The sequence below is a fragment of the Mustela erminea genome, chromosome 6, assembly GCF_009829155.1.
Source record: "Mustela erminea isolate mMusErm1 chromosome 6, mMusErm1.Pri, whole genome shotgun sequence".
NCBI classification, from domain to species: Eukaryota; Metazoa; Chordata; class Mammalia; order Carnivora; family Mustelidae; genus Mustela; species Mustela erminea.
Genome location: NC_045619.1, coordinates 93,527,005 through 93,553,625, shown reverse-complemented (window position 1 = coordinate 93,553,625; position 26,621 = coordinate 93,527,005). Strand labels below are relative to the sequence as shown.

General features: G+C 49.7%; 2 protein-coding genes across 32 annotated transcripts in view; both read left to right on the top strand.

The window, feature by feature from the left end:
* Window positions 1–15,646, top strand: part of R3HDM2 (R3H domain containing 2) — a 163,185-nt gene extending 147,539 nt beyond the window's left edge. For 13 of the 31 annotated variants that reach the window (XR_004287003.1, XR_004287000.1, XR_004287010.1 and 10 more), the window contains 13 exons: window positions 506–748; window positions 1,290–1,416; window positions 1,670–1,830; window positions 2,305–2,459; window positions 3,963–4,063; window positions 9,342–9,511; window positions 10,123–10,270; window positions 11,208–11,305; window positions 11,644–11,728; window positions 12,512–12,777; window positions 14,455–14,565; window positions 14,970–15,094; window positions 15,468–15,646. Coding sequence is in view for 15 of the 31 variants with exons in the window: in XM_032348724.1 (XP_032204615.1) it covers window positions 506–748; window positions 1,290–1,416; window positions 1,670–1,830; window positions 2,305–2,459; window positions 3,963–4,063; window positions 9,342–9,511; window positions 10,123–10,270; window positions 11,208–11,305; window positions 11,644–11,728; window positions 12,512–12,777; window positions 14,455–14,565; window positions 14,970–15,020 (1,716 nt within the window). In the remaining 16 variants the exon portion in view is untranslated. Of the gene's footprint in view, window positions 1–505; window positions 749–1,289; window positions 1,417–1,669; window positions 1,831–2,304; window positions 2,460–3,962; window positions 4,064–9,341; window positions 9,512–10,122; window positions 10,271–11,207; window positions 11,306–11,643; window positions 11,729–12,511; window positions 12,985–14,454; window positions 14,566–14,969; window positions 15,443–15,467 lie in introns of those variants that run through there. The other 18 variants (XM_032348725.1, XM_032348731.1, XM_032348727.1 and 15 more) reach the window with 6 other exon arrangements.
* On the top strand, window positions 15,581–22,625 carry STAC3 (SH3 and cysteine rich domain 3). The gene is made up of 12 exons (XM_032348741.1): window positions 15,581–15,669; window positions 16,391–16,457; window positions 16,721–16,988; window positions 17,633–17,730; window positions 17,943–18,015; window positions 18,914–19,011; window positions 20,621–20,687; window positions 20,872–20,921; window positions 21,209–21,294; window positions 21,471–21,522; window positions 21,612–21,749; window positions 22,181–22,625. Exons 2-12 carry the CDS (start codon window positions 16,392–16,394, stop codon window positions 22,277–22,279), a joined length of 1,095 nt encoding a protein of 364 aa, XP_032204632.1. The 5' UTR covers window positions 15,581–15,669; window position 16,391; the 3' UTR covers window positions 22,280–22,625.
* The last annotated feature ends 3,996 nt before the right edge of the window (window positions 22,626–26,621 follow it).

Sequence of the window (26,621 nt, the reverse complement as noted above, 5' to 3'; positions counted from 1 at the left end):
AATATCTCTACACCCAGTGTGGGGCTTGAACTCACAACTCTTAGATCAAGAGACTGAGCCAGTCAGGCATCCCTGCTCACAGCAGTTTATTTTTTTTATTTTTTATTTTTTTTTTTTTAAAGATTTTATTTATTTATTTGACAGAGAGAAATCACAAGTAGATGGAGAGGCAGGCAGAGAGAGAGAGGGAAGCAGGCTCTCTGCTGAGCAGAGAGCCCGATGCGGGACTCGATCCCAGGACTCTGAGATCATGACCTGAGCCGAAGGCAGCGGCTTAACCCACTGAGCCACCCAGGCGCCCCTCACAGCAGTTTAAAAACACCACATGACAGAGGCTTAGGGCTAAAAACTGCCTCCCAGGGAATGGAGACAGGAGTATCCCAAATTGGTGTAAATAAAGAAGGCTATAGAGAGGGTTGCTCTGTCTGTCTGTCTTTGTGTTGAAGCCAAATACAGGGGGCTTAATATGACTTGAGTCCTCAAGTCTCCCTTGCTGTCTCAACAGGCAGAGGACCTCAGCAACCCCTTTGGACAAATGAGCCTTAGCCGCCAAGGTTCTACTGAAGCAGCTGACCCATCCTCAGCTCTGTTCCAGCCCCCACTTATCTCCCAGCACCCCCAGCAGACTGGCTTCATTATGGCTTCTACGGGACAGCCCCTCCCCACGTCCAGCTATTCCCCTTCTAGTCATGCGCCACCTACTCAGCAAGTTCTGCCGCCCCAGGGCTACATGCAGCCCCCTCAACAGGTGAGCAGCACGGGCTCCCACCTTAAACCACTAAGTCAGTTTGTCCACTATTAATAATCTTTCTTTCCTCATCTAGTTTACGAAGATCAGAGGGGATACTTGTTCCCACTTCAGTTTTCCCACCTTGCACTTGAGTGTTGTGTTCTAGGCAGAAGGTCATCCTTCTGTATAACATAAGTCATTCCTGTTCTGTTTCAAACTTGTTTATTAATGTTGCAGTTGCAGGTCCAAAAACATCTCTATTTACAGATTTCTCGCCATTGACGCTGAAGCATTTATTGATTTATTGGTTTAAAGATTTTTTTTATTTGGGGGCTGGGGTGGGACAGAGGGAGAGAAAGAATCTCAAGCAGGTGCTGTGCTGAGTGCAGAGCCCAACTCAGGCTTGATCTCACGACCCTGAGATTATAACTTGGCTGAAATCAAGAGTCAGGTGTTTAACTGACTAAGCCACCTAGGCGCCCAGACCCTGATGCATAGTTGGTGATGTTGGGGTTGAATTTAAGGAAGCATCTCACATATCTGTTTCCTTTCACCATAGATCCAGGTTTCTTACTATCCCCCTGGACAGTATCCTAATTCCAACCAGCAATACCGACCTCTGTCTCACCCGGTGGCCTACAGCCCCCAACGTGGTCAGCAGCTGCCTCAGCCATCCCAGCAGCCTGGTAAGAGGAACTGCTGGGGTAGGGGAGCAGTAAATAGGGGAAGGGCAGAGACTGGGACAAAGACAAGAAGTACCTTCCTTGGTTTTGTTTTTGTTTTTAAAAAGGCACAGGAATGATTAGTCCCAAGAGGGACCTAGGAGCTCCAGAAAAAGAAAAGGTGAAATAGACAGGAGAAAGAAAATCACTGAGCAAGTGTGACCTCCTAAACATTGTTGAGACATGCTAATGTCTTCTCTGCCTTGCCTGTCCCTAGGTTTACAGCCCATGATGCCTAACCAGCAGCAGGCGGCTTACCAAGGCATGATTGGGGTCCAGCAGCCACAGAACCAGGGCCTGCTCAGCAACCAGAGGAGCAGCATGGGGGGCCAGATGCAAGGCCTGGTGGTTCAGTACACTCCACTGCCTTCTTACCAAGTGGGTGCATTCAGCACTGGGAAAGATCACCCAGTCCTTGGGATGAGGAAAAGGAGGACAGTCTCCCATGTCATCCAGTGTGACAACTCCGACACTAAAATACTGTTCACTTTCCCCCTAGATTTTGTAGGTGTTTTTCCTCTGAGAGCCCAAAAAGTCTGAGAAGGTGGTCTTTATTTAAATTGTTTGGTCTTTATTATACAGCCGTGCAAATGAGTATATAGCCCAGAAAACTAGGATCTAAAGGAAGTCAGGCTCCTTTCTCTACATCAGATGCCCAAGGGAGGTGTTTGGAAAAGAAGGAAGTGCAGAAAGCTCTGTACACATTTCCTTTAGGCAGATGAAGAGAGTAGGAGGAGTCTGTAAAGGTAGGGAAGGAAGTCAGTGTCCTGGTCTGGTGATGACTTACTTGGCCATTCTCTGGATGAGCTCATTAGGAGTACAAGTGGTCATTCTCTTCTTATCTCTACCCAGGTCCCAGTGGGTAATGACTCGCAAAATGTGGTCCAGCCGCCTTTCCAGCAACCCATGCTGGTCTCTGCGAGCCAGTCTGTGCAAGGGGGCCTCCCAGCAGGGGGCGTACCAGTGTACTACAGCGTGATCCCCCCCGCTCAGCAGAACGGTACAAGGTGAGGACTCCCAGAGAGTTGGGGCACATCTCCCATAGACCTTCCGCAACTTTCCAGTGACCCAAGAAAAGAAGGGCAGGGGTTAAGATTCCAGTGGTGCCCTAAAGCAGGTAGACTATGAGGGAGTTCATTCTTCTTTTCTCTTTACTGTTTTGACATTTGAATAAGACCTGATCAGCAGAAAAAAAAATTCCTGCTTCAGAGACAAAGGCTTTATGATGTCCCCAGTTTTTTTGTTTTTCTTACCAGTTTTTCAAATCAGTGGGATTTAGAACTATGGTATAGAGACTGCTCATCATTAAAAGAGGCAATTTGGAGTATATATATATGTAAATTTTTCTGTGTACCTCTATTTATATCCATGGATGAATCTCAGTCTTTTTCTGTGTGTCTGCTTATGTGTGTGTGTGTGTATGTGTGTATCATAGTATAGGTTATAGCTGATAGAATTTTAGAGGTCAAAGCCACCTTAGAAATATTTAGTCCAGGGGCCCCTGGGTGGCTCAGTGGGTTGAGCCTCTGCCTTCAGCTCAGATCATGGTCTCAGGGTCCTGCGATTGAGCCCCACATTGGGCTCACTCCACAGTGGGGATCCTGCTTCCCCCCCACCTGCCTGCCTCTCTGCCTACTTGTGATCTCTCTCTCTCTCTGTCAAATAAATAGATAGAAATATTTTTATTTTTATGTTTTATTCTAATATTAGAATAAAATATTTATTTTATATTATTTTTAAATATATTTATTATATAAACTAAATAAAATATTTTATTTTTTTACTCTTTTTATTTTATTTCCACTCCCCCTTTTTAAATTTTTCTCCCTTTTATAAATGAGAATATTCCAGCTAGGTAAGAAACTTACTCAAAGTCAACCAGCTAGTTAGAAGTAGAGCTGGTTAGAAGAAGAGCTAGTTAGAAATAGAGCTAGTTAGAACTAGAAGTCAAGTCTGGGCCTACCTATATGTATGTCTGTGTTTCTCACAGTGTGTATGTTCACTTCTCTTTTTGTGTGTATGTTTCCATGTTATCATGAGTACTGGGGGGGAATTCCCCATTTGTCTTTAGGTAACTCTGTTTGCCATTGTGTAAATAACCTCAATCAGACACCTTCTTAGTTCTTTTTCACCCATCTCGCTCTGGCACTGTATGTCTGTTTCTGGCACTTTGTGTTTTAGAGAATGTGTGTGTGTGTGTGTGTGTGTGTGTGTGTGTGTGCATGTGTATGTGTCTGGTGTTTCCACACTGTTGGGAAGAGCATGTGTCACTAACATTCCATCTGTAGCACTGATTAGCAGCTTCCTAATTGAAAGATGATCAAGTACAAATATATATAATTAACTTTGAACTGATGAGTGATTTTAGAAATTGCCTGGCAAATTGGTCTGGGAATGACTGGCTGCTGCCTGTGCTTCCCACAGGGGAGGCCCGGAAAGCAGCAGCTGTTTGCCAGGAGCTATGCTCCTCCCTCTCCCACTTTAACCCTACTCTCTTTTCCACCCCTCAGCCCTTCTGTGGGTTTTCTGCAACCTCCCGGCACTGAGCAGTACCAGATGCCTCAGTCTCCCTCTCCCTGCAGTCCACCACAGATGCCACAGCAGTACTCAGGTAAGAGGGTAAAGAACTGGAGGTCTTGGGTACCAGCCAGAGCAAACAGTGCTAAAGGGATTGTGCTCTAGAGCCAGGAACGACAAGACAGTTCAGGGGGTGCCTCTGTTCCCAGTGTAGCGTCACCATGAGGAAAGACCAGGGTCCTTACTGGTGTTTTCCAGGGGTGCTGAAGTTGACCTCTTGAGAGGTAAGGCTGGTTGCCCTGTCTCCATCCCCGGGAAGCCACATCCTTGATTGGGTTCCTTGTTTTCTTTCTTTCTTAATTTTTTTTTCCTCCTTGAATCCAGCATTACACTCACTGCTCTCATGCCTTTGAGACATGAAGTATTTACTTTTGTCTGTTGCACTCATTCTTCCTATAGACAGCTTTACTTTTCTGTTGGGAGTGTGAGGGAGGCTGATAAAATGCTTTTTAAGTCATATCTTAGATTTGTTTGGCAATTTTTCATACATGCTCACATACATTGTGTCATTTTAATTCTCACCACAACTCTGTGAAGACGAGATTTAAGACTTGAAGAGGATAAATGACTTGCCTGAAGTCAAAATCCTAGACCTTGAACTTGGGTCTTTTGCTTCTTCATAACCCATCCTGCACCCTCAATATCACACCTTCAACAGGTCTCTGTACTCTTTTCCTTCCCCTCCACTGGGAAAGAAATGACTATCATGTCAATAGCTAAAGACCATCTTTGAAGCAGCCACTGTCAGGTGAATAGGCTGATGCCACGCAGCCTCTCACTTTCCGCCTTTGCCAGGAATTCTCCCAACACCCTTGTTTGTAGCCCTTTCACCCCACTCTGGCATAGCATTACACTGCAGCTAAAGCAGCTTTAGAGGTTCTCCAGCCCAGCTAGGGGAGAGGGTTGAGAGGTGGTATCTTTTTTTTTTTTTAAAGATTTATTTGACAGACAGAGATCACAAGCGAGGCTTGATCCCAGGACCCTGAGATCATGACCTGAGCCAAAGGCAGAGGCTTTAACTCACTGAGCCACCCAGACGCCCCGATAGGTCTTAATGCAGTCTCCAGACATCCCCATTTCCCTCTGTTGTGGGAATATTAGAGTGCCCTCTTCTGGTGAGAAGGAAGTATTTTGACAGTTTTCCCCATTTTAGAAATAAGGTTTTCACCTAAGAGTTTTTGCACTCTGGTGTTAAATGCTGTGAAGTGGATTCCAGAATTAGTCTTGTTCATAAGACATGATCAGTTCTTACCTTCAAGGAGCAATGACTTCTCCCTTCATTCAGACCAAATATGGCTGTCTCACAGGCTGAGAGGTTTTAAATTCAACAGCCTTTCCCCTTTTATTACGTTACTGGTCTCTCTAGCTTTTTCTCCTAGTGTCCGCCAGGGGCACTTGATCTTGAAATTCCCAGCGGGATATGGAAATTGTAGAAACCAGCTCCAAGAAACCCTGTAGCCTCTGGTGGTGGTTGCTACTCCAGGGCATTTTCTCTCTTGTTTGTTAAAACAAGTGTGGGCATGTGCATATGGGTATATTTGTATGTGCATTTTTATGTGAATCCTTAGTGGTATCTCAGTGTATGTATTGGGTCTCTGTGGTTGTATCTCTTCATCTTCAAATACAAGGTCTTCAAATCCAAAACAAAGCAAGTAAGAAGAATTTTTCACCACTTACTCCGGACTTAATGCTGGGTTAAGCAAACTGGAACAGCTCTTTTTCTGAAAGTTGGCAGCACTAGAGGTCTGGGCTGGGATTGAAAGGAGGTCATCTCTGCTCTTCCCAAATCAATAGAAACGGATGAAGCCCTCTTCATCTTCTAGTTCCCTTACTTCAGAATCTTCTGTTATATGTCCTTTCTTCCAAACTGCCCTGATTGATGGATCTTAGGCTCCTCTGACTGATCCCTTGTTCTTTTCCTAGGTGATGGGACCCTCTGTTCCACCCATGTCACCTAAGAGACCATATTCACCATATCATTGATTTTAAAAGTCTTCAGTCTCTGCTTTTGGAATTATAAGAGGAGCTGGAAGAAAAAAACAAGTGCTGCTTCTTCCTTCCTTTCCAGTTTACCCTTTACTGGGAAGATAGAAAGCCAGCATAGCCCACAAGGGCTGCTATGTCACCTTCAGAGGACATTCACCCGCCCTTCTCCCATGTAGCAACATGGTCACTTTTCCAAAAATAAAGGCAGGGATTAAGATTGGCTGTTCCTGGAACAACTGTTCAGGCTTATTAATACATTTTTGTAGTTGTCCATTGTACCCCCAGGCCTAGACCTTAATTCCTCCACTGTGATATTAGACAGCACTATAACCCCAGGAAACACTTTTCTTCCCACTGAAATGATGGCCCATGGCCCCTTGAGGTTTCTCCAGAGGAGCTTGTCTGCGGAGGAGGCACACAGACATGAAATGGCAGTGATAACACACAGACTCCCTGCTCACAGTAACACAGCGCCTTGGCCGGAGTGACATATGTACAGAGATAGCCTCTCACAGACTTACTGCTCATTTTGTAGCGGAGGGAATTCCAAAGCAAGACAAACACTTTCCTCTCCCACTCACTGAAGATATTCCTTTCCTTCCCCAAAAAAGGAGAAAAACACTAAGATACTATTGGATTGTATCCTGTAATATGGGAAAGATGCCTGTGGATATTACTTTTCTGGACATTCCTTTCCATAGATTTGATTCCTCATGGTAAGGAAGAAGCCTTATCAGTCTTCTATCTCAGTGATTTAGGAAAAAAAAAAAAAAAACAACTAAACAAAAACCAATTCTGCTAGACATAAATGTCATCTGTTTGTATTTATGCGGTTTGCTCTGCCCAATCGACCTTTCTGCCCAGGTTTAATGATGCCACTTAAAAAGCCATTCACACGTCCCCTCTCCTTTCAGAGCTTTCAGGCTGAAATTGATTTCCTTATTCAACCCCCTTCTCCCCCTTCCTGCTTCAACCCAGGCTCCTTCCCCCAACCTGATTACATGGAAGTGCTGTCACTAGGTAGTGGGGTGGTTTTTCTCTTCTTTCTTTCTTTCTTTTTTTTTTTTTATTGCCACGTCCATTAAGAAGTAGCGACAGTTCATCTGTTAACGGATGCCACCTGCTTTTGGCTTGAGGAAGAGAAGCATAAAAATCAGCTCATGGGCGGTGTAATGCTATGTGTCCCGGCTCAGTGAAAGAACAATGCTCCAGGCCAGCGGGGGAGGGCTTAGTGTGAGGAGGACCAAGGCTGGGACTGAAACCCTAGCTTTGGTTTTGTCGGGATCAGAGAAAATAATATGAAGACTTTGTTCTCTTTCCCCCTCCCCTTGAGCCCTCTAATAGCTCCTTATGGCTACATGTTGGTATTAGAAAGAGCTTCCACTGCCTTGCTTATGCCCATACCCTACACACTCACATGTTCCCCCCCACCCTTTCTTGGCCTGAGGCACTAGGCTCAGATTATGAGCTGCCTTCTAGAAAGCTGTAGATTTGATTATTTTTGCGTTGGCCCCCTCAAGTAGCAATGAGGTGTTTGAATAAGGTCAATTGCAATTTTGTTGGTAGAGGATGTTGGAGCAGGTGGGGCTCTTTGGATGGGGAAAGAAAATGCCCAGAGCAACTATAGTAAGGGGGGAGTTGTTAAATGTATGACACTCCACAACTATTCGATTTTCTGGTGGCCCTTCTACAAGCCATGCTGATGAATACCCTGTCCCCTGTGGCAGAGGATGGGGAGAGGCGAGCCTGTCGCTCTGAGTATTTGTGCTCTCTGATTAGATGAACCCAGAGGGTGGGGGCCACAAATTGACTAGAGAATAGGGCACGACAGATGCTGTGTCTCCAGAGCTGCTCTCTCAGGCCTCCCGCTGCTTCTTTTCCTTCCCTTTGACCAATGCTACCTGAGAAAAGCAATCATGCTCACTTCTCAGCATGACTGGTGCCCAGGGCAGAGGCTGCAGCATTTTCCGTCCCAGGAAGCAGTGTGACAACGGCAGCAGTGGCAACCTCAGAGCACTGAGCCATGACAGTGGCAGCACTGCGGCAGGTTTTCAGGCTAGCCACCCAGTCCCATTTCTCTTCTGCCACACACACATGGACTTATCCTGTCCCCCATCAGAGATCTCACCTCAGAGGTCAAGAGCAGATGCTCTGGCTGGACAGTCCCCTGTGGGGAAGCAGAGCTCCTGTCCGTCCCTTCCAGCAGGGACTGTCATTCAGACTGCTTCTCCCTGGTCCCATACCTTGCTTTTCACCGTGAAGATGATTCAGGACTTAATGTTCTTTTACACTGAGCTCTTTGCTTCCCCCAGCTTGTGACAGGGTAAGGCTATCCATGGTTGTCTGTGCTAAAACCTCAGGATCACATCCAGTCGTCTGAGCCTGCCAGCGAAACCTTCAGAGAGTCTGACCCTCCCACTCAGTTGCCGCCATCACAGCTCTAATTCAGAACATCATCTTTCTTTTTTCTGTGGCTTTCTAATCCGTCTTCCTGCCTCTGGTCCCTCCACCCTTCAGCCGTTTTCCATCCAGCCACTTGAGTTAGCTTTATGGAGTTCTGTTTCCAACACCTACAGGATAAAGATCCTTACTAGAAAGTGCTTCAAACTCTGACACTAGCTGTTGGCTTAACGTGTGACTCCCTGATAGACTGCCCTGTAAGGGCAAGGGCACTTTTGTTTGTTGTACTCCGAGTACCCAGCGTAGGAACTGGCACATAATAAATGTTCAGTAAATGCTGAGTAAATGAATGAACATATCTCATCTCCTACTTCCCCTACACAATCCCTATGCCTCAGCACCTTGAATTATTTTGTCCTTTCCCAAATATGACATACAGCCATTCCCACTTCAAGCAGTTATTGGCCTGGCTTAGGGTAGCGGTGTGCACTCATCTTCTCCAGAGCAACCAGAGATCACTGACCTATCTGCAGCCATTACCAGAAAAGCCTACACATGCCTGCAGCCCTGGCCCAAGCCCCAGGCTGGGACCTATACCTTGCCCAGACATTTAAGCAATCTGACCTGGGCATTTGGTAATACCCAACTTTGACAGAATGAAGTAGTTTTCTGCCAAGCATACCAAAGTGCCCCTCACCAGGTGAAGGCCATGGGACACATGTCTCTTCCACTTACACTTTTCACTGGTTTGGGGAGAGGGGAGTCAGACACTAAATCAGCAACTATCTCAGATTCCTGACAAGACACAGTTTAAGTGATCCTGAGGCGATTGGGTAGATTGCTTACTGGCTTTCACACTCAGGGTTAGTCGGAAGGTCAAAATACAGTTTGAATTGACAACTAATTCCTTTCTTCCTGCGACTCAGGAGTGTCACCTTCTGGACCAGGCGTGGTGGTCATGCAGCTGAATGTCCCTAATGGACCCCAGCCTCCCCAGAACCCATCCATGGTCCAGTGGAGTCACTGTAAATATTACAGCATGGACCAGCGTGGGCAGAAACCTGCAGACCTATACAATCCTGAGAGTAACCCCCAGGTGAGTCCTGCAGCCCAGCATTGTCTTGGCAAGGAGAAGACCAGATTCTTCTCGGAGAATAATCTTTGCCATTGAGTGAGCAGCCTCTTCTACTTGCGTTTCCCTGGGTACTCTTCGGGGGGAATCATTAGAAATAGAGGAGAGCATCTGCTTGCAAGGAACCTAAGCTCTAAGGGACACATACTTAAAACACTGTCAAAAAATGGATATTAAAATAATACAGATCGGGGCACCGGCATGACTCAGTCCATTAAGTATCCGACTCTTGATTTTGGCTGAGGTCATGATCTCAGGACCGTGGGGCTCTGAGTTCAGCAGAGTCTACTTGAGATTCTGTACTTCTCTCCCTCTCCTCCTCCCTCTGCTCCTCCCTACTCCACACTCACTGCCCCTCTCTCTCACAAATAAATAAAAAAAAATTTAACAAAATACATTAATTATTAATACACATTAATTAGGGACTATGGGGGCTGTTGGAAGGAGCAATCTGACTTTGACAAAGCTCTGCAAGAGAAGTTTTCTGAGTGAGATGAATTTTAAGCCAAGCCATAGGAATATCCAGAGGGTCATATTTGCTGTATGTATGATATGTGTGCCTCTCTCTTCCACAGGCCAGCACTCAAATGAGCAGCAGCCCTGTCACATCTCCTACCCAGTCTCCAGCACCCTCTCCTGTCACCAGTCTCAGCAATGTCTGCACAGGACTCAGTCCCCTTCCTGTCCTCACACAGTTCCCCCGGCCTGGGGGTCCAGCACAGGGTAAGGGGTTAGAATAGGGCTGGCTGCTGCCCTTCACAGCCCATTCCCAAGTGGGAAGACCCAGGTGATAGTGTGGTACTTAAGCTTGGAAGCAGACCTCAGTTTCCTAATCTATAAAATGGGATTGATCCAAATAAGATGGAAATAATTTTATCTGTTTCTGTCTTGGCTGTTGCAGCAGTAGTGAAAACCAGATGAGAATATGGTTTAAAAACTTCAGAGTGCTCTGAAATCTAGCATTTATCAACAATAAAGTAACACTTATGGTGCTTACTGTGTACAAAGCATGACTGTAAGTGCTTTGCGTGTCTTGTATTCACTCACCCTTGAACACTGATGAATAGAAAAGGTACCCAAGCTCTCATTTCCAGTCACAGAGCCAGGATTTGAACCTAGGCGGTTTGGCTCCAAGCCTGTGTTCTTATCCACTCACTGTATTGCCACTCAACAGAAGTCAGACACTTGAGCCCTGGATTTGGGGTTGGAGGATCTATATAAGAAATTCGGGGCACTGGGCTGGCTCAGGCGGTAGTGCATATGACTCTTGATCTCAGGGTTGTGAGCTCAAGCTCCACGTTGGACATAGAGATTACTTTTTTAAAAAAGGGGGAGGGAGGAGGGAGGAAGAAAGGAAGGAAAGAAGGAAAGACATTCATAAGGGTCTGTAGGTTTCCCCCAGGGTCTTTTGTCTGCAGTGGACAGAGCCCTTCTTCAAGGGTGAGGGAACTTAAAAGCCTCCTTTGCCTGCGATACAGCTGACAGCTGTGGGGTTTAGGAAGAGAGACAACTCTTTAGTCAGTCACCTGGGCACTCCTATCACAGAAAAAGTAGGAAAAGTATGCATTGTTGTCATCTATCTCCAAAACCCCCTGAAGTCTCATGAAAGTTATATCATGAAGTTCTAACTCCCAGAAAACCATCTGTCCTTTCTCCCTAGGTGATGGGCGCTACTCCCTCTTGGGCCAGCCATTGCAGTACAATCTGTCTATCTGCCCTCCCTTGCTCCATGGCCAGTCAACTTACACGGTACACCAGGTAAGGGTGTCCACCATCAAATCCCTCTTCTCATCCAGGCCCCTATCTCTGAGCCGTCCACCTCAACCAGTGGCATGGACCCAGGCGATAGATAGCACATTGAGAATGAATAAAGTGGGAGGGAACTTACCCCTCTCCCATACTCATTCTTCCCACCTGACCCCAGTGCCAAGGGGGAAGGACTCTGTTTCTCAGTGGCCACTCTGGCCAGTCTGCCTGCCTGGTTGGGCAAGATCCTCAGGGTCAGGTGCTGCTCCTTAATCTTTCAGACAGACATTAGGATGCAAGGCAGTCAGTGTTGTATACCTGGGGTAAGAGTTATCTTTGAAATGTTGAAGGGACAGAGCGGATTGAAGCATGGAAACCGGAGCAAAAGACAAGCACTCAAATCTGCCTCCACTGACCTGGGGACAACAGATGTCGGTGAGTGACAAAATGCTGAATCCCCAAGTGAAGGTGCTCATCCCTCCAGCCTGCATTACTAGCCTAGGATGAGTGAGAAAAGCCAGTTTAGGATGTGGAGTAGAAATAGGACCCTTTTGTACTCAAGAGCAAGGAGAAACTGGAGAACTAAAGTGTCTCAGTACTTATCAGGCCATTTCAGGTCTTGGAAAAGGTGATGGTAAAAACTGAGTATAATACAATGGCTGGGGGTGCTGAGCCTATTAACAGGAGAGTCTTGTGGGAGTGGTCCTGACCCCAATCTAGGATGTCTGCCTTGGTAGTTCTCCTAGTCCTTCAGCAGAAGCTCGACAAGAGAATGTGGGAGAGTAACCAACCCCCTGCAGGCCTTCCCCACTAGGCATACAAGATCTCTCAGGTTACCCCTATTTGGAGGGGTTTGCTAAACAAGGAAAGGCAGGGAAATGGACTTCCCTAGATGATAAGGAAGAGGGATCTCTGGGAAGGGGATGTCTGGGATATATTTCAGATTGGGCTACTGACTTGGCACAAGAAATGAGATGTAGGTCTCCAGATCTGAAGAAATCTGGGATTCTGACCCCCAGTTTCTTCTTGGTCTAAGAGAAGAAAAGTTTTCTTTGTTTCTCCTAGATGCCTAGATGGTGGGGTGTTACACTGGTTTGGGGAAGGTGGGTGAGGCCAGGCTCTTGAGGACACTGTCAATAGACTTGATTCGGCTGCAGAATTCTCTGCAGGGAGCTCACTAGTCCTCTCATAACCATGTCATTTCTCCTCCCCTTTTAGTCTTGGGCCGGGTGCTGGAGGTGACAGATCTCCCTGAGGGTATCACTCGGACCGAAGCGGACAAACTCTTCACTCAGCTTGCCATGTCTGGCGCCAAGATCCAGTGGCTCAAGGATGCTCAGGGGCTGCCTGGCGGGGGTGGGGGGGACAACGGTGGGACTGCTGAGAACGGCCGCCATGCAGACCTCGCTGCCTTGTACACCATCGTGGCTGTGTTTCCCAGCCCCCTGGCTGCCCAGAATGCCTCCCTTCGCCTCAACAACTCTGTGAGTCGCTTCAAACTTCGAGTGGCCAAAAAGAACTATGACCTGAGGATCCTGGAGCGAGCCAGCTCCCAATAAACAGAGGAGGGGAAGGCACCAGCGCAGTGGGGGCATGGGGGAGGGGGCCGAGGGATCCTGACAGACCACGGACAGAGGCAGAAAGGAAGGTGACAGACACTGAACTGGAGCCTAAGACAGTGGGGATGAAGATGGAACAGACACACTGGCACTGGACTCCTTCTCGCTCCCCTGCCATGGGTCCCCTCTTTTTCCCCGGTTGGCCCCTCCTTGCTTCCCTCTCCTTCCCGTCCTCTTCTGCCATTTTTTATCTCTTCTCCCACCATGAAATTAATTTTTTTCATATTTTTTTGGTCAGGTAGATTTGGGAGGGTCCCACACTCCCCTATTCGATCTCCTTACCATCCCAAGCTCCCTTTTCATTTCTGGTCTTTATGAATATATTTATATGGACAGAATTAAGAAAAGCAAAATTGATTTCCCCTTTCTCTCACTTCCCCCATCTTGTCTCCCCAAACCCCAAAGAGTTAAAACTTAGGCCTCCCCCCACCTCCCAGAACACTTGTATATTGTTTGTTTGAGGTTTGTGCCACAGTAACAGACAGTATTTAATTGCACATACAGATGTTTGCTGGGTATATTCACTGTAAATTTTATTTAATCTGATTTTTTGTTTGTTTGGGGGGTTACTTGGGGGGGAGGTTGATTTTGTTTTTAAATATAAAAAAAAAAAAATCTGTCACTGGACGTCAGTCCCTGTTTCTCTGTTGCTGCCCTGGTGTGGGTAGGGGTTGGAGGTCCTGGGTATGTACAGTTCCACAGCTATTAGAGGGATCGCATATAGGTTGGGATGGCTTTCCCTAGCTGGCATATGTACACGGACCTTGCTAACAGTATTCCCTCATCCCATTCTCCTCCTTGCCCATAATATTTGGAGAGATGGCTGGGTCACCAGTGGGACCTTTGTTCTGGGCTCCCCCCGACTCTTTCAATAAGTGTGGTTTCATCAAGCACATCAGTTCTCAACTCCAGACCTCTGAGTCCTTATTAGTAAAATAAGAGACTTGGACTAACTAGCTTACCTCTGAGGTTCCTTCACTGTGTTAATTCTGTGATACTCATGTAGGGTCCTCCTGTCTGGAGAGGGGTGAGTGAGGTCCAAAACTGGGTTGAGATGGTGGCTTCATACATGTCCAGAATCTGATCTTTTGGAAACTCTTCAGGGCTGGAGGAGTTGGGCCTTTCTTTAAAACGAAAGCCATTGTGTTCTGCATGGCAGGACAGAAGTGGGTGTTTTTTAGGGTAAAAGGTCCATCAATTGAACTTGCAGTGCCAAGATGCCATATTATCCAGGCACGCTCAGCAGTCCCTGTCCTGTACAACTGAAGAAAGGTGAAAAGCAGACATTCCCCCACTCTGCATGGATGGAGCTTTTCCTCTCTCTGCCCTCTTGTTGCACAGCCTGTCAGACCGGAGCCATTAGGAGCCATCCAGCAACCCCTATTCAATCTCACCCACCCCTTAAGGAAAAAAAGAGCAGTGACAGAAATGACAAAGCACATTACCCTGGAAATCTCTTGGGTCTGGGTAGCAGTATCTCTAGCCAGGCTCCTCTGAGGCTTGTCTGACCCAACCTCCAACGTAATCCTTTACTTCTTACAGATACAAGGGATAAAGCAGCACTACATGACTACATCCAAATGGCTGTCCTCTGAGATGGGAGTATCTTCTCTTTCAGCCATGTCACAGCCCAGAGTAGAAGGCTGCATCCCTGTGAGATAAGAATGCTAGATACCTCACTGACCCATAAGTTCATATACCGGGGCATCAGATGAGGGAGACGGAATCAGGGAATCAGAATGATTTCAGAAGTGTGGGGCATAGCTGTCTTACCTCAAAAGTTTTCAGTCCTCGCGGGGGGGCAGACATTACTTAGAGAAGATAAAACCCCTCTGTGTGGTAACTGCCTTCTGTCCAGTGGGAATGATACCATCTCTACCTGACCATCATTGCACTCCCCCAGAGCCTCTCAGAAATCCCAGGCTGGATTTTTTTCACTAGCTCTTAGATTTCTCTTTACCCTGAGGACAAGATTTTAGAATGGGGGATGGGAGGATGTTCCTGGGCACACTGGAGGGAATAAAGCAGTGCTATGCATGTTCTTCACTCCCTTTCAGGATGGCAGCGAGGTACCCTTTCAGCTACCCGTGGATAAGGATGCAATCTAGTCTGGCTGATAGGAAACCTCGGAGAATTGAAATTTTCCTTTCTTCACCAGTTCCTGGCCCTTGGCTTCCTAAAGGTTTGAAGTAGAGGTAGATCAGTGTTTGTGGGTATGAAAACACAGGGCCACGGGAAGACAGCGGCTGAAAAAATCAAAAGCTAGCTCCTAAAGTAGGTCCAGGGAAGGTAGAATTGGAGAGGTGTTTGGACCTTGGGGAAAACTGTACAATTTGATCCATACCTTCCGTCATCCACAATCACCTGAATGAGTATGCGGCATAAACACTGTCCCTTCTTGAATTCAGCCAGGACTGACCTGTATACCATAGATAAAAAACCAGGGCGTAGCAGCTCTGGGGGATGGGAGGAGTTAGGGTCCAGCCCAGCCCAGACCTCCCCGTGTCCAATTTCTCTGTGTCAGCTGTGTCACTCAGCTGTCCACTTTCCTCCAGCCCTGTCATTTCAGCTCTGACACCAAGGCGAGAGACTGGGAGGTCTACAAATAACGTCTGGGTAGCCGGTGTGAGTACAGAGGGTATTGGGGGGGCTTAGCCCCCAAGGAAGAGGACCAGTCCTCCCCCAGCACCACCATCAAGACCCCAGGGGCTCCCTCTTCCCTCCACAGACTGTGGACTGACTTAGGGAATCCCAAACGTAAGTTGCCTCTTCATCCTCTGTCCATTGCCAGAACTGCTCCCCGCAACTTCCCCAATCTGTAGCCTTCAGTGTCTTCAGTTTGGCCTGTGAGTAGTTAGGGTTTTAGGAGTGAAAGTATGACTCCAGGACGAGCGCGAGGATTGGAGGGTGGGGTGGGGGTGGGGTCAAGGGAATGGAGTAGTAAGGGAAGGAAAGGCTCATATTACTCTGAAAACTTAAAATAGCCAAGGACTGAAGCAGGCTGGGAACTAGGCCCTGGGCCCCTGGGACTCAAGAAAGGGGTAGGGGTGAACAAATGTCCCCAGCCCATCCCTCCAAGCATGCTTCTGGACACACACATTGAACCTCTTCAAGAAAGGGAATCTGGAAGGGTGTATGTCACCTCTCCCTTGCCCACTGATTCCCAGGAGAAACAAACTAGGCAAATCTCTAAACCATGTAGCTTTGAGCACTATATTGGGGCTGGAAACTCAGGTTACCCCTCAGGGTGGGGAAGGTTTGGTATCAGTTTGAGGAACCAGTTGGGAAGTTCTTTAGTCTGTTGCGCTTTTCTCTGGACCTCCATGGAATCTTTCTGTCCATAAGCCTGTGAAAGGATTTCTGTTTAACCAAATTTCTCCCAAAGGCCACTCAAGGACCACCCTGCAATGAGGGACAGGAATTAGGACAGGAAGAGTGACAGGGATTAGATTTAATAGTGGGGTCCAACCTCTTGCAGGATGACAGAAAAGGAGGTGCTGGAGTCCCCTAAGCCCTCCCTGCCAGGAGAGACTCGGCAAAGTGGGGTGAGTCTGGGCCTGGGACCCCCGGGTGTGGGGAGCTGGGAAGCCACCACAGCCCTTGAAGAATGCTTGAATTGATCTCACTTGAATGTGACTCCTCCGTCATCAGCCAGCACCTGCAGCCCCCAATACTCCTAATCCTGGGGGGTGCCCCTTGCCCACACTAGAAAAATGTTTAGTTAGCTTCAGCCTTACCTGCTCTAGAGAGCATGACAGTTCTTTTAATTTTGGGTTTCCTCCCCTCCCCCATCCTCTTCCTCCCTCAGCTACAGCGGCTGAAGCAGTTATTCAGGAAGGAGTCTCGGGGAACAAAGGAAATGGAGCTTCCCCCAGAGCCCCAGGCCAATGGGGAGGCAGTGGGAGCTGGTGGGGGGCCCATCTACTACATCTATGAGGAAGAAGAGGAAGAAGAAGAGGAGGAGGAGGAGCCCCCCCCAGAACCTCCTAAACTTGTCAATGACAAGCCTCACAAATTCAAAGATCATTTCTTCAAGAAGCCCAAGTTCTGTGATGTCTGTGCCCGGATGATTGTGCGTGAGTCACGAAGGGAAGTGGAGAGAGCGTGATGTTGAAGACAGGAGGTGGGGGAACAGGCACAGGAGAGGAGCATTTGTATGGCAGACAGGCTGTGGCAAGAGGTGGCTTTAAGAAAACACTATCAGTGGGGCACCTGGGGGCTCCCTGGGTTAAAGTTCTGCCCTCGGCTCAGGTCATGGTCTCAGGGTCCGGGAGAATCAAGTCCGGAGTCAGGCTTTCTACTCAGCAGGTAGTCTGCTTCTCTCTCCCTCTCCCTCTGTGATCTCTAGCTCTCAAATAAATATATAAAATCTTAAAAAGAAAACACTATTGAAGGGGCACCTGGGGGGCTCAGTTGGTTAGTATCCAACTCTTGATTTCAGCTCAGGTCTTGATCTCAGGGTCTTGAGTCCGAGCCCCAAATGGGGCACCGTGCTCAGCAGGGAGTCAGCTTGTCCTTCTCCCTCTGCTCCTCCCCCACTTGTGGGCACTCACTCTCTCTCAAATAAATAAATAATCTTTAAAAAATAAAAACAACACTATTAGAAACTGATAGTGTTGGGTCCTAGAAAGAAAAGGGACCTGAGAGCTAGAGCAGCAGCACTGCTACAAAGGGAAGGGGAGATCAAGAACCTCACCCAAATGTTCTTCCCTCTCCCAAGTCAACAACAAATTTGGGCTCCGCTGTAAGAACTGCAAAACTAACATTCACGAGCACTGTCAGTCCTACGTGGAGATGCAGAGATGTTTCGGCAAGATCGTGAGTAGGCTCTGGGAAGTGAGGAAGTAGAAAGGAGAGAACGCATAGCCAAGCTCCCCTCTTCCAGTCCCTCCCAAGTCATCACATCCATTTCCCTGCTTTTTCCTTCTCAACCCGTTTCTTACTCTAAGAAGGGATTGCGCTCATGGGAGAGATGGGGTTCTGGGTCATACCCTGCTGTCTCTAATGCTTTCTTCCATCCCATCCTACAGCCCCCTGGTTTCCATCGGGCCTATAGCTCCCCACTCTACAGCAACCAGCAGTACGCTTGTGTCAAAGATCTCTGTAAGTGCTCCATGTGGGACCCGAGGGCAAGGGCAAGCTAGACATGGCTCCAGCACCACTTCTAGATTTGGAAGCCAAATTCTGAAACAGAAAGATTCTGTTTCCCATGGTTTTCTCTCAACCTAATATTTTAGCCAACTTGAATACAGAGTCAATATTCCTGTTTGATAGCTGAGGGAGATAAGATTTAGTGAGGGCTCCACACAGCTAGCAAGAGGCAGAGAGCCAAGACTGAAACTTTCATCTGCCTAGCTTCAAAATCTGGGCTCTTCATATGTAAAACTATTTCTAAGCAAGAACGAGGATTCTTGACTGTCCTCATCCTTGATACAGAGTAATACCAGCCTCAGGGCTAGACCAAGAGCTGTGGGCATCCTGGGCAGATTCATAATTTGGTGCCCCTTACAAACAAATTCTTTGACAATTTACTCAACATTTATTTGGAGGAGAGGCTGAACTTTATGAGGAGCATGGGTGGGAAAAAGAAGAACCCACTGGTGGCAGCCCCCAGCTTGCACATGCCACTCAATGGGACAAAAGCCAACAGTTGAAGGACCACTCTGCTTAGAAGGAGAATAGTGATTGTGAGCATTCCCCAACTCCCAGACAACTTAGTCGCACAGTTGTCTTTCCAACAAGTGCTCTGCCTGGAAGGAGTGCTGTTAAGTATTTTTCTCCATCACATGACATTTCCAGTGATGTTTTTAGAGCTCTTTATAGATTGATGACTTAGATATGCCCAGCTGACCCTATCCTAATTCTACACACACACACACACACACACACACGTATCCATCTACTCCATCCCACCTCTCCCTTATTTAGAAGGTCTCTGTTTCCTCCAGGTCTTTCTCTGCTTCCACAGTAATGGCTTCTTTCTTCTTCCCATTCCCACTAGCTGCTGCTAATCACAATGATCCTGTGTTTGAAACCCTGCGCACTGGGGTGATCATGGCAAACAAGGAACGGAAGAAGGGCCAGGCAGATAAGAAAAATGTGAGCACCATATTTTCCTTCTGAGGTCCCTCTGAGAGATTCCCTGGAGCAGCAAGTCCTCTCTCCTCTCTGGAAAGCTGACAGAAGCCAGGGATTCTCTTTCCCTAAAGTGAAACATAACTCAACAGACAATTTTTGCATATAATATCAGAGGGCCTCAGATTGAGAACTCCTGCCATAGCATGTACTTTCTCCAGAAACTCCCTTCTGAAATTGTCAGATTAAGTACCGTAATCCACTGAAGCCTAGGTCCCAGACTGCCAGCATTGCTGAAAAGAGGCAAGAGCCATACTTTTGGATTTGGGGAAGCAAATTTATCATGCCAAGTAATTAGAATTCTAGAGCCATGAAGGGACCATGAAGATCCATGAAGGATCCATGAATATCATCTTGTCTGACTCACTTATCCTACAGACAAGGAAACTGAGGCACCAGACTAGCAGCCAAAAGTAACTTCATTTCCTTTTGTATTAGGGTTACTAGATTGGTAATGCCATAGACTTGCATTCAGTTTGGCAAAGAATTTTTTAGCATATCGTTACAGCTTTCTGGACAACCAGGATGGACTGATGTGGATAACAGTTAGATGGAGCCCTAAAATTGGATGAATGACTGTGCCTGAAGGATTCAGGTCCTTTAGGGAGTGTCTAGCTAGACGGAGATTTCTGATACCTTATAACATGATTTGGTCCTCGGTCCTCACCTATGGAGATTTTTCTCACTGATACAAATGAAAATATAAATGGTATTATCCCTGAAGTTTGTGGGAAACCTAGGAGGGAAAACCTATATGCAAAAAAAAAAAAAAAAAAAAGTATATTTAAATATCTTACAGACTAGAAGAAAAGCCCAAAATCAGTCATTTGAAATTTTGTAAGGAAAAATGTATATGCCTGTTCTTGGATCAAAAAAAATCAACTGCACAAAAACAGAACTAGGGATTGGCCTCAGAGTCATTGATATGGAGGTTGGGTGCAAATTAGAGATTTCTGTAGAATGAACTATGATTTACAAGGCCCTGGCAGTGTGACTTGACTGCTTCCAGAAAGGCAAGCACACTAAGGTTCTATTCTCTTAAGGGAATTATAAAAACTGTGCTGCCCATTTTTTTTTTTTTCTTATACACTAGAGTATTTTTAAGAATGGACATAGTGAAAATTCTGGAAACAGCATCATGAGGGAGGGGGTGATTTGAAGGGACTAATTAGGGAAGAAGAGACAGAAGGGACTGATCAGCTATCCTCAGATCTTCAAGGGGACTATGTTTGTTCTATGTTGCTCCAGAGGCCAAATCCGGACCAATTACTAAAAGTTACAGGGAGACCGAATAGGTTTAATTTAGGGAATTACCCTCAGATGGCATGGGCTTACTTTGTAAGGTCGTGAGCTCTTGTCATTAGCTACATTCAAGCACAATATGGATGGTCCACCTACCAAGATGTTTTACAGGAAGCTCAGGCATTAGGCTGGTGGTTGAACTAGGTGTTTCCTCCAAGGGTTCTTCCAACCCTGAGATCCTATCATTCTGTAGTTGGCTGGCCTGGCTGGAGAGCCAGGGCAATCATGGGTTCCCAAGAGAGCATCTTCCTAACTCTGGTACCCCCTCCAGCCTCTAGCAGCCATGATGGAAGAAGAGCCAGAGTCTGCCAGACCAGAGGAAGGCAAAACCCAGGATGGTGAGTGTTACCTACCTCCATCCCTAGAGATGGAGTAGGGTCAGGGGCTTGGTTGTGATATAGGATGGAGGGCCAAAAGGCATGCCGGGTTTGGAGATCAAAGAGGCTCTGCAACAGAAGAGTAAAAGAATGAGGGGCTACCCTCCAGTAGCTAGAGACAACTTGTTGGTGTTTCCCATCCCAGGAAACCCTGAAGGGAATAAGAAGGCTGAAAAGAAGACACCTGATGACAAAGTGAGATTCCTTTTCCCTGCAGGGACCCCAGTCCTCTCCCCAACCCAGGTCTGACACCACTCATGGCCTCAGCAGAAGCTCACACTTACTGCATGGGTTCCCATCACCCTTAACCTGCCTTCTCCACCACTTCACACACATGCATGCACGCAACAGAATCCTCATAGTTCAGGGACCTGGAAGAGAGTTGTAATGTAATGTGTCTGGAGAATTCCCCTGCCCTGGACTCCTGCCCCTCAGTGTGGGACAGAGGAGCCCAGAGACTCATCACCTTCTTTCACCCCCAGCACAAGCAGCCTGGCTTCCAGCAGTCTCATTACTTTGTGGCTCTTTATCGGTTCAAAGCCCTGGAGAAGGACGATCTGGATTTCCCGTGAGAGGCCGTAGGACTGGGATGGGCGTGCACCGGGAGTGGAGAGGGGAGAGCCTAGCTCCCAATGGGAAAGGAAAGCGGGGGCACTCAGGGCTTGGAGCCTGTTGGGGCTGGACCTGGGCCAGATAGGTAAGTAAGCCCCCTACATCTCAGAGGCCTCTCCCTTCCTCTCGCAGGCCTGGAGAGAAGATCACAGTCATTGATGACTCCAATGAGGAGTGGTGGCGAGTAAGAGAAATGGCTCAGGCTAGGGTGGGACATCACTTGACTTTAGAATCTGAGACTGAACGACTGACTCGCCCTACCATCTCCTCTAGGGGAAAATAGGGGAGAAGGTTGGATTCTTCCCTCCAAACTTCATCATTCGGGTCCGGTCTGGAGAGCGTGTGCACCGCGTGACCAGATCCTTCGTGGGAAACCGGGAAATTGGGCAGATCACTCTCAAGAAGGACCAGGTAGGGGCTCCTGGGTGGCACAGTGGGTTCAGCAACCACCTCTAGCTTTCTGCTCAGGTCGTGATCTCAGGGTGGGAAGATTGAACCCTGTGTGGACTCTGCTTAGGGTGGAGTCACCTGAGATTCTTTCTCTCTCTCCCTCTGCCCCTCCTGCTTGTGCTCTTTCTCTAAAATAAATAAATAAAATCTTTTAAAAATAGAAAATAAATATAGATAGATGATAGGTAGGTAGGTAGGTAGAACTGACCAGGTAGCTCTGGTGCCCCAATCCAACCCCAGGCCCCAAGGTTCCTCGGCAAACCATACTCCTTGCAGATCTTAAGCCATTAATGGGGCTAGGATAGGCCTGCATATATCCAGGCTCCCCTACTCTCCTCTTCCACCTTTTCCCTGGATCACTCTCCTCCCTAAACCTTTAATCCTTCCTTCAGATCGTGGTCCAGAAAGGAGATGAAGCCGGCGGCTACGTCAAGGTCTACACCGGCCGCAAGGTGGGGCTGTTTCCCACCGACTTCCTGGAGGAGATTTAGGCGTGCCGGCGCCTGCGGACGGGATATACCCAGGCCCCATTCTGGGCAGGCCCAGTGGAGGTTGGGGAGGAAAGGGGCGAAAGCAACTATGCTGGATGGGGGAGGGGAGGGAAAGCCCGCCGGAGCTAGACGGGGCTTCGGGTTAGGGACTGGTTCCTGCCCACCCACCCCCTCCCCGGCCTCGGGCTTTGGATACCTGGCGGGCAGAGCCGCCTCACCGGCAACTCCTCAGGCCCAGCCCTTGAGAGCTGGAAGAAGAAGAACGCGTCTCCAACAGGAGGCGCCCCGGGGGTGTGGGAGGAGAACTGTCGAACGCTGCGACTGTATTAAAGTTTTGAAAAAAGTTTGAAAAGTTTGTTCTTTAACTGGGGGCCGAGTCGAGGGCATAGGAGGCCGTGGAGAATCCTCCCCAGCTGTGTCAGCTCACTACCATCGGGTAACCGGACATCCACCTGGGTCGAGGCCGGTGGGAGATGGGGAGACAGGTGCGTCCGCCAGGCGAGGTCTCTGTTGTCAGTGAAGAAAGGGGAGCCTGACTGGAGTCACTGCCCCCCCCACCCCCCGCCACGGCGGCTAGAAGGACCTGGCACCAGGGTAGTTCCCCTAGCTCTCGGCGATTTAGCCGCGGGCAGCCCCCTTGCGTTTCAGAACCTGGCTCAGTGCCGAGCTAGGCCGCCAGGGGGCGATGCAAGATCTCCGTTGGAGAGCGAGGGACGGGGTGGGAGAAGGCGGGGTGGGGGGGTACGGAAGGAGAGAACCTGAGACACCGTGCCGGAGACCCTGGGCCTGGGAGGGGGTGGGGTGCGTGCCGTCTCCATGGCAACACTTCCTCAAGTCCTCTGGGAACCAAGAGAGCGAGGCCGGGGGGCCTAACCCCTCCCGCGCGGCCCCCGCCCCAGCCCTTTGCGACAGGTACCGAGTGAGAGGGCGGCGGGCAGACAGCAAACCGGCTCACGCGGAGACCCCCCTGCGGCGCGCCGTATGCAAATGTTATTGTTTGCATATGCAAATATGCAAATGTGCCGGCCCCGGTCAGGGTGGCAGGTGGCGGGGAGCGGGAAGGTGTGGGGAAGGGAGCTGAAGGATACGAGGAGTTTGGGGACCTGGGAGCGGACCAGTGAGAGGCAGCCTGGGGTGGTCCCTGGAGTAGGGCAGGCCGAGGGTCTGGAGCTTGATGGCGGATGGGGGAGGGTCAGCCCCGGCAGTCAGGAGATCCTCTTCTGCCCGTTGTCTGCCAGGCCTGAGGTTGGCACCGCCTAGCAAGGTTGGCAGCGGGAGCCCGGGCACCATCTGCTGCTGGCGGGGGGAGGGCAGAGGCTCAGCTGGGCTGGAGAAGAGAAGGGCCCGGGACGGATGCGCCCCCCTTCCTTCCAGAAGGCTGAGGTGTGGAGGGGGTAGGGAAGCACACAGGAAAACTCTATGCGGAACCGGGTTCGGTTTCCTGTTCCCTTTGCCCTTGACTGTCTTGCCAGGGGGCCGGCGGCAGGGTCATAGAGGAAAACTCAGGCAGCCCCCCTGTAATCACGCTTGGGCTGGAATAGGAGCAGATCACAAGCAGCCCCCCTCCACCACCACACACAAATACAGCCTTTTGCCCCCATCCCTCCTCGGGATCCGCCTACCAAGAAAGGCGTGGTGGGGATGGGGGGGTCGGAGGCCCAGTGCGGGGACTCGGTCGCATCTCTTCATCAAGAGATCCGAGAGATCCGAGGGACTCAAAACTGAGATCCTCGAGAGGGCCCCCCCACAATGCAGAAGCAAAACCAATTTACTGGCTCATTGGGCGGTGATGCTGGTGTGGGGGTGCCGAGAAGCAGAGAGAGCTGCTGTTCTCCCCGCTCTACACTCGGGGGGCACCCCCCTCCCCTGCCTCGCGGAGCCGGCAGCTGTCCCTAATTAGAGCGGCGGTTTAATTGGATTTATCAGCAGTTAATAGGAAATTAAGCAAAGGGCCCGAGAGAGGGAGGGCGGGAGGAGCGGGGAGGCCGGCTGCGCGGAGCTCGGAGGACGGGGGCTTGGGGTGCCAGGGGTGAGGACTCCGGCCCAGTATCGCGATTGAGCCCCATGATCAACGCCCTCCCCCCAACACTTGCCCGCTGGTTGAGCCCAGGCCTGCCACTGGAGAGCAAGACTCATGAAGGAGGCAGGAGCGACAGCGACCCTGTGTGAGCCCCGAACGCCCCTCACTCCCACAAACGGCCGCCTAGGTGATGGATGATGTTGCCACAGGCAGCAAAGGTCATAAGTCTGGGCCAAGGAATGGACTGAATTGAAAACAGACTGGAGGAGGGGCCAGGTTACCCTGGTCCAGGACACAACCCACACCCTACCCCTCTGCAGTGCCCACTCCGCTCTTAGCGAAGAAAGTACCCCCTTACAAGTGGGGAGATTGGGCAACACGGGGGAATGACGGGGAAGCAGAGCGATCGTCCCTTAAACATCTGCCTCCCAGCTGTGTGGGTAATCCTGGCAGTCCCTATACAACCACCAATGTCCCTCGGTGGCTCCCTGACCCTCCCCAAGTGCTGGGGTTGGGACCAGCTGGCTTGGTTGCTGTCTGAGAGGCCCAAGGTCTGTACCACCCACCCTGGGCTAGAAGGAAGCTAGCAGGCTGTCAAGCAGGATAGCAGGGTCCACAGCCCCAGGCACCTCCTGTCACTACTACCTCATTATGTGGGTAGGCTAATAAGGCCTGCTTCTAGGACCCGGGCAACCTCTGCCACACTTTACCACGAGGCGGGGTGGGGGGTGGGGGGTGGGGAGGGGGCACAGACAGCAGTTCCTGTGTGGGTGTGAACCTCTGAATGTGTAGGGGTTGGTGGGGGGTCCCTCTGTGTCCCTGGAGATTATGGGTGTCACTCAGCTGTGCCGCTGGTGTGTGTGCCTGTGCCCCAAGTGTGTGAGATGTGTATATCAGCACAAGATGTGAGTGTAAGTTGGTATGTGTGACCCTGGTGTGTGTCTGTGCCCTTAAGTATGTATTGGTCAGACTTGTCCCCATTCTCCATCCCCCCCAACCTCTATAATTTTTGTCTGGCTTAGCCCCCGAGTGTCTAGGTGTGCATACGTGCTTTGGCGTGTCTATGTGTGCGATCTTCACACTTGGGTGTGCCCCGAGTGTGAGCATTTACGCGTGTCTCTGCCTGCAGGACTGCCTATCTGAGTATCAGGAAGAGCCACCCCTGTGAGTGTGTGTTGCTCTGGCGTCTCTGCCTGCAGGTGTATGTATCTCCGTGACAGTGCGGGGGCGTGTGCCTGGGTGTGAGCCGCGCGACAGCGTGTATTCGAATGACAGTGTGACGCACACGCGCACTCGTGTGTGTGTGTGCGTGTGCGTGTGTGTGTGTGTGTGCGCGCGCGCGCGCGCGCGGGAGCGCCTGGGTGAGTCTCCCGCACCCGCCCCTTCCTCTCCCTATTTCTATTCCTCTCTCCTCTCCGGGCGGGCTTGGCTCCGCCGTCCGCATCATCTCCATCCATTATTGAAGAAACAGCCGCGTCCGCTCCAATCACATCAACACCCCCTGCCCCCCTCCGTTCCGTTCGCCCCACAGCCCCTCTGGGTGCTGGGAAGGGGGGAGCCGCGGCGCAGCGGGGGCGCCGGGCAGGAGCGGGCTCATGAACCCGGTGCCCCGAGCCGGGCGAGGCACCGGGACTCCGGGGTCCCCGGCGGGGAGCGCTTTGCATAAACAGATGGCGCGGGCGTCTTTGTCTCGCTCGTTCGCTCGCTGCGCGGCTCCCGGCTCCACGGCTGTCTGGCTGATGCAATCATGATCATCTCTCAGAGCCTCGGGACCCGGCGCCCTTAATAGCTGCAGAGGGGGTCAGGGGCTCCGGGGCTCCCGAGCAGATGCTGGGCACCGTGTCTTCCCTCCCGGGCGCCCCCTCCCTGCCCCACAGCTGCAGAGGGAGGACGGAGTCCACACCGAGGTGACGGGCATATGGAGGTGACCGGGAAGTAGACCCGGGGCAGTGCCCTGAGGTGTCTCTAGGCTGTCTCGTTGGACTGCTACAGCCCCCCAGGGACAGCAAGCTGGAGAATAGGAATAGAATGGGGGATGGGAGAGGGGGAGAAAGAGATAAAGACAGAGACAGGCATTTGTAAAGAGAGACACAGAGGGTAGAGAGATGTAGACGGAAGGAGAGACAAACAGAGAGAGACACAGAAACAGATACAGAGGGACAAAGCCTGGTAGAGCTGCAGAGGGAGAGACAGACAGACACAGCCAGAATGTTAAGGAACAGAGAGACACAGACATACACAGAGACACAGAGAGACAGAGGTAGACAGAAAGGACTGGAAGAAGAAAGAAGCAGAAAGGGCAACCAGAGACTGGGGCAGGCA

What these genes read in the sequence shown, in the direction of transcription:
- STAC3 (XM_032348741.1), top strand. Translation starts at nt 16,392, where the DNA reads ATGACAGAAAAGGAGGTGCTGGAGTCCCCTAAGCCCTCCCTGCCAGGA. An exon ending in AAGGACGATCTGGATTTCCC is followed by an intron (nt 21,295 to 21,470) that starts GTGAGAGGCCGT and finishes TTCCTCTCGCAG; the next exon opens with GCCTGGAGAGAAGATCACAG. An exon ending in TCACTCTCAAGAAGGACCAG is followed by an intron (nt 21,750 to 22,180) that starts GTAGGGGCTCCT and finishes TCCTTCCTTCAG; the next exon opens with ATCGTGGTCCAGAAAGGAGA.